This window comes from Copadichromis virginalis, linkage group LG15, assembly GCF_057382275.1.
Source record: "Copadichromis virginalis isolate Kocher_CV1m ecotype Utaka linkage group LG15, C_Virginalis_male_GT1.1, whole genome shotgun sequence".
NCBI classification, from domain to species: Eukaryota; Metazoa; Chordata; class Actinopteri; order Cichliformes; family Cichlidae; genus Copadichromis; species Copadichromis virginalis.
In genome coordinates this window covers 35104037-35117284 of record NC_140632.1, presented here as the reverse complement: position 1 = coordinate 35117284, position 13248 = coordinate 35104037, and the positions used below count along the sequence as shown (strand labels likewise).

The 13248-nt window shown below is 41.9% G+C and overlaps 1 protein-coding gene across 5 annotated transcripts in view; it reads right to left on the bottom strand.

Moving 5' to 3' along the window:
• The window catches only part of mast3b (microtubule associated serine/threonine kinase 3b), a 37511-nt gene extending 27294 nt beyond the window's left edge, over positions 1-10217 (bottom strand). For 2 of the 5 annotated variants that reach the window (XM_085433125.1, XM_085433127.1), the window contains exons 1-2: positions 9890-10216; positions 7390-7479 (exon numbers count right to left, since the gene is read on the bottom strand). In XM_085433125.1, coding sequence (XP_085289251.1) covers positions 7390-7479; positions 9890-9936 — 137 coding nt within the window. In that variant the 5' untranslated portion in view covers positions 9937-10216. Of the gene's footprint in view, positions 1-1550; positions 2355-7389; positions 7480-9889 lie in introns of those variants that run through there. The other 3 variants (XM_085433128.1, XM_085433129.1, XM_085433126.1) reach the window with 2 other exon arrangements.
• Between the last annotated feature and the right edge of the window lie 3031 nt (positions 10218-13248).

Sequence of the window (13248 nt, the reverse complement as noted above, 5' to 3'; positions counted from 1 at the left end):
CTCACTAATCTTCTTCACTTCCTTATTCACTTGCTTTCCTCGATCTGTCCTCAATCTCTCAGTTCCTTCATTCATTAGGCCCTCTAAGTACTCCTAACTTCTCTGCACACTCCATTCACTCGTTATTACATTTCCATTCCGGTCCTTTAATCACCCTAACCTGCTGCACATCCTTTCAAGCTCAATAGCTCGTGTTAACCTAATACTATTGATGAGCTAATTCTTTCTTTACTTTATTATTTTTTTTCCTCTTTCCTTTCTTAACACTTACCAAAAATACAGCATTCATAGCCCAATACAGATGAGCGTTAAGAACCACAGCTTGCGTTTTTTATGTGTTTTGTTTTTTTTCTCTGCCCACTGGAATTTAACTCAACCAGTGAGATTATTTCCGCCTTCAGAGCACCTCTGCCTTGAGACGCGTTTACGTAACTACAACTGTAATCTGCAGGCAAATGCATGACACACCAGCATGACAGATCAAGAGAGAAAACTCATGAGAGCCACAATCCAAAAAGGATGCCCTTCTGTCACCGGACTCAAGCCTGAAGGGGGGGGTGTGCACGCTGACCGCAGCCGCGGGCCCAGCTTGGTCAACAGATGTCCACCACTGTGTGTGTGTTTGAGAAGGAAAAAGGAGGGAATGCTAAATAATCCCCTAAAAGGAGGAAATTCGACATTTCAAAGTTGCTGGTCCAAGCACTCCGTTCCAAATTTATGATGCAGATAAAATGAAGCAAATACCTTCTGATGTTTTAGAGTCCACAAGATGAATTGAGAAAAATCACCTGATTAAATAACTTCTGGATGCACTGATAAAAAAAATCTCAATATCTAAGATGTCCAGCTGCACATTTAAAGTATTTGATAGCCAGAGGGGCTTTTTCAGACTGTGCCCGGCACGTTCTGGAGAGCATATCAATCACTGGATGACACTAATCACTAGTGATCCTGTGTGACATCCTGCACAAGGAAGTTAACAGGTGCAGACCTTATCTCCAGTCAGCCAACAGTAAACACAATACATTACACCTAAATATGACTTCCAGGCAGTCATTATAACCCTAATCCCAAATCCAACGTGCAGCACACCAATCTAAACAGGGATCCGCACATATAATTTTATTATTTAGTCTATCCACACAGCTTTATGTGCCAGCTGCAAAGTGCATCCACTGACAAACACATGCAGACCTGCTGTCATGCTACATCCAATTTCAACAAAGGAAACTGCACACCGCGCCTATTATTTTAAGCTCCTGCCTCTGAGAATATTGGCTTTATAGCAAATATTATCTGCAAACAGCTTCAGATACGATGTTTTCTTCATAACCACAAAAACAAAAGAGTAACAGAGAGCAAACACTGGATTAACGTTCAAGCGATCGGGTTGCTGCTCTGAAGCAGCAGCTAGCTCGTGTTGTTAAACGTAAACGGAGACGTTTGAGTGAGTTAGGATAGACTAATGTAATCCTATGTGGTAGCTTTTAAAGACTAAATAGCTATGTGGGCTAGTTTCAACCTCCGGTATGTCAACTTCTGATAAGTACCTCTTCGAGCGCTTCAGTAGCGACACCGAAACAAAAGGGGACTTGCTCTGGCTCGGCACCGCAGACCAGTGAATCGGATCCGACATGCTGGAGGATTTTCTTGCATAACCCCTCGTTTAAAGTTTATGCTGGTTTCAAAAAACACAAGCTCGACTTGATGTGAAATCCGCTCCCCCTCCAGCTGCTGCTGCTAATACTGCTTCTCTCCCCACCATCGTCTCTGCTTCTTCTTCGTCTTCTTCTTTTCGGCGGTTCCGTTTGTATTCAAGCCGGAGTCAAACCGCCTCGTGCCGTCCCAACATCTCCGGAGCAGCCGTTACATCCTCCGGTCTGACGGAAAGCGCTACACCCGGGACATCACGTCCTTCGCGGCTTGTCGGTTAAGCGATACCGCTGAAAACAGCCTCTCAGCCCGCGGTACTTTGTCCACACCGTGTCCGCTCGCTGCGTGTCTCTGCGCGTGAGGAAGCTGGAGACAAGTGCTGCGTTCAAGCGCCGCTCGTTACGTTCGCTACGCACTGCCGCAAAAGTCTGCTCAAGTTTTAGGGCTTTTTAACTGACTTGTGTTTTTGTCGCTTCTCTTATGTTAGCTAATTCTTACAAAACAGTTTAAAATGGACAGTGGCAATCCCCTAAAAGCCTGACAAACAGTTCTGAGTCCAGTTATATTCTCATATGCAATGGTTTAAAAATGTATGTATATTGTATTCATATAAATTTTTGTGTGCAGCACTCGATTTAACAGCTCTTTTCCATATCTCCACTCTGTTCTCATCCATAAAGTGCTTTAAAACCTGAACATTATGACTAACAGCTGGATCTTCTAGTTTCAGTGCAGCTAGCCAAACAAGGAAGAGCCAATTGCTGCTAAACATACAGTTAAAGTGGACAGTATAGCCTTGATTACTTAACATGAAACTCATTGTTGGAGCCAAAGACCACACAACACACTGATTTTTAGTTTTAGTGTCTTTATTTCCCCCTGAGTTATTGGTTCTGTTAATAATTAGCTAACATAAATAAATGTAAATCTATCAGCACAAGGTGGCGTTAATTATGTTCTAAAAGGTTCAACTTTAAGCACTTAAATCCAGCTACACAAATAGTTGTTTTGGTATTTGCACAACTGATTGCTATTTCTGCCCAATAAATGTGACTGGGTATCAAAAACTGTGAGTGCACGTGGTGTAGTGTTTGATTTTAGTTTAATAGATAATCCTCAATGAGCCCCACATTCAAATATGCAACCATACTGTACCTCCTGATGAATAATACTTCATTTATGTGCGCTGTGGGTATATATATTTGTATTTGTGTGTACTGTAGTTAGGCTGTTGTGGGGCAGGTATATTGTCATCAGTGTCAACAGAGCTGTCTTTCAGTTTCAGTGCTTTCACGTGTATTGGACAATAGACAACTAGAATAGAAGCAGCTTTGCCTAAACTTGGGATCTGTTAATGTCCTAATTATTCTGATTCCGTACCAATAATAACACTTCACTTTAGCCAGGACATGCACAAAAAGATAACATAAAAGATAACATTGATGGCAATATTTTAGTGTGCACTGGATCTGGCTAAGTAATTTCCCAGAGTGGAAGCAAAGGTATTAATTTCAGTTATAGTCAGAAACCCAGCCCCGATTTGTTGGTCCCAGTGCTGACTACAAATGAGACTTGCTGGCCTGTAAGGGGGTTTCTGTCTATCTGTCTTTGCTAAAGATGCAAAAGTAATATTATTTGTAAGACTGAAAGTGTGAGTCATGTAAAGATACCAAATAAATACAACATTCCTGTAGCAGATTAATAAAATAAAGCTTTCAGTCATGCTGTTTTCTGTATGATTAATGACCCTGGGATTTTGAAACAGAGGTGGGGGAGAAGTGTTGGTTTGCCATAACTGCAGCTAAAGACTCTAACAGACGGTGCTGCAGCTCAGATTACAAAAGCAGAGCAAAGAAAAAAAACTGACACCACTGAAGACTGGGAGTACAAATCCAAACCACGCTGACTCCTACCACGCAAACGTGCTAGAAACCTGCTAAAAGCTGTTTTTTTCTACTTTCTATCTTGACTATTTATAACCTACATTAGCCTGAGACAGCCACTCTTTTCATATAGGCTTCAGATAGGTCAAAACGTAGCTTGAATTCTTTTAGTATGTATGATTATACCTCTCTGTGTGGAAGGGTTATAATCATATAACTGCAAAATTAACATAATATTGAAAAAATAGTCGCGTAAACCTGTGTGTAAACGAGACAGGACAATATGCAGATATCAACAATCCCCCTTTTAAAATCATTTAATCATAATAATTAGCAATGAACTGGAAAATGAATCTAATTTTTTTTGTTCTCCTGTTTAAAATAGTTTATTTTTTCTGTATTTCTTTAATAACCTGGTGTACTGCCATGTAAACAATAACAACAGTGCAAGATCATTGTTACGTTTTTAAGTTTCCATAGAAAATCTTGTCCAAATAGACCAAGAATAATTAAAACGTGTAATATAGAGAGAGAGCAGCCTTTATATGTTTTATGATTAGTTGTGCTGCAAACCTGCAAACTATCCTTTTATGATGTAATACGAGTAAACTTTTACAGATGCTGCTTGCATTCATACCTTAGGGATAATTTCCTACAAAACGTGAAAGCAGCATAAGATGTTGCTGGGGTATACCATTAGGAGCCTGGTAGAGGGAAGTTCCAGATAAACTTATTGAATAGTGGTACATTCCACTGCACAAACTACATCCAGTACTTGTGCACTTACTCTTGGCTTAGTACGCACGCGTACACACACACATACACACACACACACACACACACACACACACACACACAGATAGATAGATAGATAGATAGATAGATAGATAGATAGATAGATAGATAGATAGATAGATAGATAGATAGATAGATCTGCAACTTTTTGTTTCTCTAGTTATACTGCAGCACATCTATTTAAAGTCATCATTAGAAGTTTGCATGTACAACAGTTATTTCCCGACTGTTTTTGTAGTTAGTTATTTTTTACCTGACCTTAAAACTTCATTATGTATAAGATTAGAAGTGTCAAGTTAGAGTCTCAGACCAACCAGGCCTAAAAATAAAACCTTCTTACACCTCTGCACATAATAATAACGTTACTCTTTAAAACGTAATCTCGTCATCTCTATGACCCAAAAACTAACTGAAATCTTTCTTTTATTTTAAGCTAACTGTAACCAAGCACCTTACCTTGACAAAAAGAGGCATGTCTGTGTCTGAACCTATCTGATAACAAAGATAGAATATTGCATATTTTCAGGCTTGGTCATTTCTGCACTTTCCATCACAGCAGCTTTAAGTGGAATTTTATAGATATTTTCAGTGAAATGACTTTGTTACCACTGACATACCATTCATGACTGTTAGTGTCTCTATGCACATTATTTCCCACACAGTCAGGCCATTTTTCATTAAAGGCTTTAACATAAAGTCATGTGAAAAACAGAGTTTTTACAGGATTCTGAGCAGTCGTGTCTAAGCATACCTTCATGTGCTGTGATAGGAATTAAAAGGGTAAGGACAACCGATCATCAGCAAATGTAAACATCACCTCTATAAAAGCAGACATTTGTCAGTTTGCCGGTCTGGAGCATTTAAGTGTGTATGGACAAAGTGCCACATTCTTCCAGGAGTGGGCGTCCAGGCAAATTCACCTCAGGGTAAGACAGTGAAATGCTCGGAAGAAGCTGCTTTCACTTGCTCCCTTACTCACAAGGGGTCACCACAGCAAACAGAATGTCTATAGGGTCATTTTCGAAAAACTCACAGCCGATCAGGTTACAGTAAGTATTTACAAGTGAAAACATTCAAGATATCTGCAAGTCTACCCAGCAAATTCACCCCAAGGTCAGACTATGCAATGCAAACTGCAAAAAACTCAAAAGCTACAACTCAAACTCTACAGGCCTTAGTTAGTGTGTTAGACGTTAAAGTCAATAACAGTGCAATTAGCAAAACACAAAACAAGTATAACTTGTTTGTGATGGTTGCCAGGAGAAAGCCTTTTCTCTATCAAAAGAACATGGCAGTACAGCTTAGGGTTTACAAAGGCATCATGTTTGGCAAAAATCAAACACAGCACATCAGCACAAACACCTCACATCAATTATCAAGCATGGTGGAGGAGGAGTGATGATGTGGGCTTGTTTTGAAGCCACAAGGCCTGGGCACATTGCAGTCATCGTATACCAAAGTATTCTAGAATCAAATGTGAGGCCATGTGGATGAGAGCTATGGCCAGAAATGGATAATTCAATGGGGCGAGCCAAGCACAGCAACAAATCTATAACAGAATGGCTGAAAAAGAAAAGAATCGAGGCGTTAACGATTTGGTTATATGCTGGCTATTTATGCACAGACCTTAAGAGAGCTACGCTAAAACGCCTGCAAACTTCAGTGAGCTGAAGCCACGCTGTAAAGAAAGGTAGACCAAAATTCCTCCACGATGATGTGAGAGACTGATGAAATCATGATTGCTTCAAGTTATTGCTGCTAAAGCTAATGAATAATTTTCACATGAAAAACTCTCTCTTTCACGTGACTCTACCAGATAGCTGGAATTTTTCGGTCCTGTTTCCAAACCTTTGGCACTTTATGTTATTTAATCTAATTTGAACTGGTTTCCAGTCAAATTTTAAATAAACTTCCATCTACCCTGACACAAAGAAACTCTGACGTGATTTACTTTTTTTGAGTCATCAAACAGGTTTTATTGGATATACAGCTCATACCAGGTGGCTACTTAGGGTGTGGCAGCTTAACATAATTTGTTCTTGTCTGTAGTTTAGGTTTAGGATTTGGCTATGCTGCCAAAAGATTAGAATGGGTAATACTGAAAATGAATCCTACGCCAGGCAAAAGGCATGTTGTCTTCTCACATTTTTTTCCTTCAAGCCAAACTGCAGCACAATCACAGTATCTGATCCAAGGGTTGATGTTGGGAAATAAGAAATTTGCATACAAATACAGAATCTGATGCAAGAGAATGAGCATGTGCCTGGGTGGTGAAACAAATGCAAAACGGTGTTAAAAACACGAAGCCAGCAAATATGGAGCCGGTCATGCTGTGGAATCAGACTATGTCCATGTGCAAATGAATGCATGTTTTTTTGCATCCCTAGAAAAACTGTGCTCATTTTTCAGGAGAGCAAATGAGATTCATTACTGCTCAGTGTGTGGTGTGACAGCCTAGCGGTGCTCACACATCCAGAAACATGCTGGATGCAGCCGCCTCTGTTTGCAGTGTTGCCTTCCTCCACAGCACCCAGCACCGTTGCCAAGCAACCCACTAAGACTTAGAGACAACTAATAAACGACACATCTTCACTGGTGAAACAGAAGCACCTTCACATGCCAAAAAACAACAACAAGACAACAAAGAGCACACGACTCAAATGATATTTCTGACTTTTTCTGATCTCGTTTTTTTTCTCAAATAGGAAAAGCAACAGAAAAAAACACACCCAGATTGTGTTATTGTCATGTATATAAATGAGCAAATTATGATTTTTTTATGTCATATCGATCCAGTCAGGAATGATTTGGTGCATTTTTATGCACTATTCTGAAATAATAGTGCATAAAAGGATCAAAAGCAACCAAATAATAAGAGCTGTATTATTCTGAAATAAATGAAATTTAATTACACTTGCTGGCCCATGTTAACAGTAACATTAACATTACCTGTTCAGCAAATTGTCAGGGTTTTTTTGTTTCTTTGTTTTTTAATTTAATTTAAAAATGGATAGGTTTAGTCCTTAGGAAGAGTTTACGTGTGACCTGGCTCTCTTACCTCCAGGGATGAAGGGTTTGTAGGGGGCTGCAGGGGCTGCATGGGCTGCATGGGCTCAGGAGGGTGGGGCTCTGGCATGTGGGTGACAAACTGTAAGAGCAAGACATGGTCACGTGCATTAGTGAGCTGGCTCAGCAACTTGGCCCGTCAGGTGTCTGTCATCATCAGTCAGTGCTGGAGCTTTGGCGCAAGGTTAGAGGCCGATGCCCGCCTCTCTCCAGCTGACATCACCACTGGGGCTGCCAAAGCCGATGCCCATCTGATAGCGCTGTTTATTTACAGGCTCGCTGGGTGCATCCCTGGATGCATCTGATTAGCCGGCTACTGATCTCGTGTGAGCTCTTACACAACAGGAAGTCAGCAGCTGCTTGTCAACACACCAGACAGGAAATTTCAGCATCCAACACACATTTATTGAACATGTAGCGCAATCTTTAACAGTGTTAGGAGATGCCTAAGATCAGATAAATCGAGGTTTGACTTCCTGAAATCAAAAACAACAATGCACTTGTAGTTCTTGCACACCCAAACCTGCACAGCACTGTCTCTAATGAATCTCAGCTACTACTTCACATCTTAATGCACGGTCGAGATAAGCAGGCCGAGCTTGCTCCAAAATCTGCATCTGTCTAACACTGACATAATGCGTGAAGTAATTCTCTCTCAGATTTAAGCTCTGCCTTCGGGGTTCCACAAAGCTGCTATTGTCTCAGTTCTGCAGAAGCTTCTCAGTGCTAAACACGGCCCTGGCTACCACAGCACTAATGAACATGTTGTCATAGTAATGCAGGGCGGACGGTAGGAAAAACAACTCCTCGCACAAAGACTGATCATTCTGTAGTGCCTCCTCATAATTAAGCAACATATGCGAGTCGTTCCACTGCATTTCATTTTGGCACGTCTTCTCCTTAAGACCCTTTAAAGAAAAGCCCCGAGTGGTGTTTGAGTGAATAATCTGTCAATTCCATACTGCATTTCAATTTTATCTCCAATCTTGTCCAGAGTGGAAAACAAAGCGGAAAATCTCAGACTGACTCATTTCAGATTTTCCTAAATGTTCAGGGAGGCTCTGATATTCAGACCGGCGGTAGCTACAAATCATCAGATAACATCCATTGGCTGTCCTTAAAAACTACAATCCAATTACAACTGTGCTCAGACCTAATGGCTTCTTATTATTCCACGTTATTCATATTTTACCTCATAAGATCCAAAGTGTCACTACGACTACAAATCTGGCTAAATACTCGAAGAGCACAATTCACCATAACAAAATCTATCTGAATGCCAGGAAAGTGTTACTTTTCACATTTGCACTTCCAGTAGTGGTTTGATTCAGCGAGTGCCATCATTAAGACCCTGAGACCCTCCCTGCTTGCGAAGCGTGAAACCTCCTCTGTATCTCAGAAGCTAAGGAGTGCCTAAAAATGAAATGAAACCAACGCATGCTCAGCCGAGATGGTCCACAGAGGAGGCAGATGGATGCATGGATCAGAGGATGATGAGGATGCGAGAAGGGAGCTCCTACGCCTTATGGATCAGCATCCCAGTGGGCAGCAGCAGCAGCAGGAACCCCCACCCCTCCCGCTCCCTAACCCCCTCCCTTTTCTCAATGCAAAAAAAAGGCTATATTCACTCAGAAGGAAGGGTGGGTGGACATAAGACTGCAGTCATGGGCTTTGATAGAGACAAAAATTACAGGTTAGCCAGCGTCTGTCCTGCTAAATAAAACACTGTCAGTGTGTGTTGTTCCTGTGGAAAGGCCACGATGTGATTCATGCAGGATTTGTGGACTGAGCTTTAAAAAAAGAGACAATAGAGAAGGAAAAAAACAGAAAGTCATATGAAATTAAACATTTGGTGAGATTAAAGGATTGGGAACCTGGATGAAGTCATTTCACGGACAAAATATGTCAACGCCATCACAAGTTTAGTGTTGTTTTCACTAGTTTGGCTTTACAAATTTAACCAGTCGTAAATTGAGCAAACACGGATCCAGTTCAAGGTTGGACAGCTTGATTTCTCCACTTCAGCTCAGTTTAAAGATTAACGCGCAGGGTGGGGGATCTGCCAATTTTAAGCCTGTGTCTTCCTGAGAGCACTGATGATGTTTCTAAAGACATAAAGGCTGCTGGTGAGACACCTGTTGACTCCTGAAGTCTCCAAAGCGCATCGTCTTCAAAATATGAGAATAAACCGAAGCCGTTACCAAGACAATGAGAATGCTATCACCCAGAGAGAGATTATTTTTACATCTTTCGTGCTCAGGTGGCTGTTTAACTTCACTGCGCAGCAGATAGCTGAAGGTTTGAATTAAAGCCACGGCGCATCTAAAACTCTGTTGACACCACGAGCGCGTTGTACACGAGCGCGTGAACGCTCCTATTTCTCACCTACTGCAACTTCAAATTCAGCAGCCACACAGGACAGCTAGTGATTTCACATCTGCAGCACAGCACGAAAACATTTTGTTTGTTTGTTTGAAAAAAGCAGAACTTACTCCAGAGTCAGAGAGGGGATCTTCAGTTTATCTCGTCTCGACTTCATTCTTCCTGAGCACCGAGCTGGGGCTTCACTTACCACAGCGCAGCAGCGCTCGGTCTCGCAGCCGGCTTCCAGCCACTCATCGCCGCCGTGGGGGACTAAAAATAACCCCTTTAACCAAGTATCGTTTCCCGGCGGCTTCAGCGGATTCCGGGTTGATTCTCCTTAGCAACAGATACAATAAAAGAACTTAAAAAAAGACAGTTACTGCCAGTTTTGCGCTTTTTGTTTGTTTGTTCCCCCCGTGCGTCTTTCAAGAGCACCGGAGAGCGAGCGACTGCCACAAAGCCGAGGGAACGATGGGTCACCGCTTACCTCCATGTGACTGGTGGGAAGGGAGGGAAGGGAGGAAAGCGAGGGGGAAGGGGGGTGGCCAAATCAATTTGGGTGGGTGACAGCCATGTCAGAGTCGAGGTTGGGTGAGGACGAGAAATTCATGTCGAGAAGGAGGTTTTATTCACAAACCCGATGAGTCTGAATGCGCCCCGAGGTTTGGTCATTTCGTGTATCTTTGTATTTATTTAGGTGCGTTACGCGTTTTTTCACATTTCTATGCATCATATGGCATTAAAAAAACAACCTAATACAAGCGTTTCTTTTTTTTTTTACTGTCAACTCTGGAACCACGAACACTGGCAGGCTGCTGGTTGTGATGGAACTGGGGAATACCTCTGCCGGAGACCGTAACAGCTGCCGCACACCAAGATGCGCGCTTCTATTCGTGGAAGCGCCGTGCACGCGCATGCGGGGACTGTCTTGCTGTTACGAGCCTTTATGTTGTACGGATGTGTGGCAGCTGTGGCCACACCGGTCACTGAGGTGGACACGCAAAGCCCACACCTAGTTGCTACTATGCACAGATCTGATGCCCCTGCTGCCGGTTATAACAGATTTTGAGTGCACATAGACTTAAAAAAAAAAAAATCACACTTAATAATAAGCCAGTTATGGATGGTGGCCCCTAGAGACAAAGCACGTGCAAAATCCAAAACACGTGCAAACGCCAAAACACATGCAAACTACAAAACACATGCAAACTACAAATCACAACGGAAGTGCTCCAGGACGCTAGGGGCAGTGTTGAGCTGTGTTTGTTACCTAGTAACTACACAAGCCAGGAAGTACCAATGACCGGATTTGGGGTCTGCAGCCATAAAGGCCGCACAGTGTTGCCAACTTAGCGACTTTGTCGCTAGTTTTCAGACCCCTTTCAGACCCCTTAAAAAAGACGCGAAAGCGCGTATCGCTTTTACTCTCAACAAGCAGCGGGTGCTGTAACGCAGTCAGTTCTTCTTTTACTCTTATGCTGTTTTGTGGATCACAAGGTTTAAAACTACTTATAAACACACACACAAAGTAACTCCACCAGAGTGCCTATTTTGGGTCACTTTTGCCGGTCCAAGCCCGGATAAAAGAGCAGGGTTGGAATTGTGACATTAAAAAAAACAATAATTGCTAAAAGAAATGTAATTTGTAGTTCTAAATAAACTCTAAATGCATTTAGGACGTTTTTTACTCACTTTATGTCTCTTCCACGATGCTATTTCTCTCTCCAACAACATAGGTTACAATTAGATTAGCATGACCAATTATGCAAATTAGGTGATGACGTCATTTAGCGACTTCTAGCGACTTTTAGGACAACCAATAGCGATTTTCCTTACTGAGGAGTTGGCAACACCGAGGCCGCATTTTAAGGTTACGATTACGTCACAGCGACATGACAAAGGCTGTCCCAATTCAAAGGCTGCTCGAAATGCGGCCAAATGTTTTTATAATGAAGAACATTTTAAAAAATTACTGTTGGCCAAATGTCGGGAAAGTTATGTGACATTAGCAATGTTTGTACTAACTTGGTTTTAAAGCCTTTACTTCAAAATATACGCCGTTCAATAGTTGACCTTAATCTTACAGAGAATGTGATGATTTTATGGATAAATAAAGTCAGTCATATATCCACAAACACAACAAGCTGAAAGTCAGTGATGCTGCTCGGTTTGCAGTCCTGAACATCACGGCACAAGCAGGATTCACTGCACTGTTAATGTTAGCTATGTTATATTTCTGCCTCTGTTCGGTGGTGTCGAGCCAAACGGACTTTAACGTGTGTTTGAACGAGCTGACGGTTCACTCGTTAAGCTGAAAGAAAGATGCTTTAATCACAGGAGTCACACATGTGTCCACTGTACCAGCTGGGAACTCTTCTTGCACTCGTAATAACACAAACGCTAAATCCTCCTGTTTGTAGCAGTGTATACACCTGAGACTGTCACCTGTCTGTCTGTCCTGCACTTCCTCTCTGTTTCTTTCTCTCTGATTGTGGAATAAAAGTATGAACATGTATTTATAAGTTACACTTGTGTTTGAATTAGAGCTGGGCGATAGAACGATAACGATATGTATCACGATATAACTTTTACTCGATAGAGAAATTAAGCTATCGCGATAGACCTCGTCGCTCTTGTCCTCTTAAAAAAAAAAAAAAAAAAAAAAGATCAGCCAATCCAAATTAAGTAGCGCAGAGCCGAACCAATCACAGCCGCAGCGTCACGTCGCGTGACTTGTTACGTACAGCACAAGTGCCAAGCCGCACGTGTGTTTGTTTGGGAAGCAGCCAGCGCATAATGGAGGAAATGAGTGTGCCGACTAGAAAAATCAACCGAGCGTGACCGAAGAGAAAACAGATGATGGTTCCAATGCCGGAGAGATTGTCGAACGGAAGAGCCATAGAAGTTCCGTAGTGTGAAGGTATTTCGGCTATTTCAAGTCTGACAAAAAACAGAGTAGCGTGCACTGTAAATTGTGCCGAAAGCAAGTCTGGAAATACAATGAACTGGTGCATGCGTCACACTGTGCGCCACGTTATTGTTTCGGTGAAATGAATTTCTACAATACTGTTAATTCTACTCTCTGCAGTGTTTAAATGCTTACACACAGTTACTGTCCCTCCACACATACGACTCGGTTCTGCTTCTATGCTCCAGCTTTGTTTACTTTTTCCCACCGAGGCTTCTAGACTTCTGATTGGCCAACATTTCTGCACGGTTAGGAATCTAGCGCCACCTGCTGCTTTGGCATGTTCATAGCAGCGTTTTCCTTCATTTCTGCCTTTATGTGTGGACGGGATTATTTTTTAAAACGAAAACGGAAAATCTCCGTTTTCAAAAATACCCGTGTACGTGTGGACGTAGCCTCAGTCTCTGACTGGAAGCGCTAATTCGTCATTCGGCTTTTGTCAGACTAAAGTAACTGTTAAAACTGTTTGAAAAGCTAAGCTATACAACAAGGAGAGATTGAGAATTTCCTTTTAGTTCT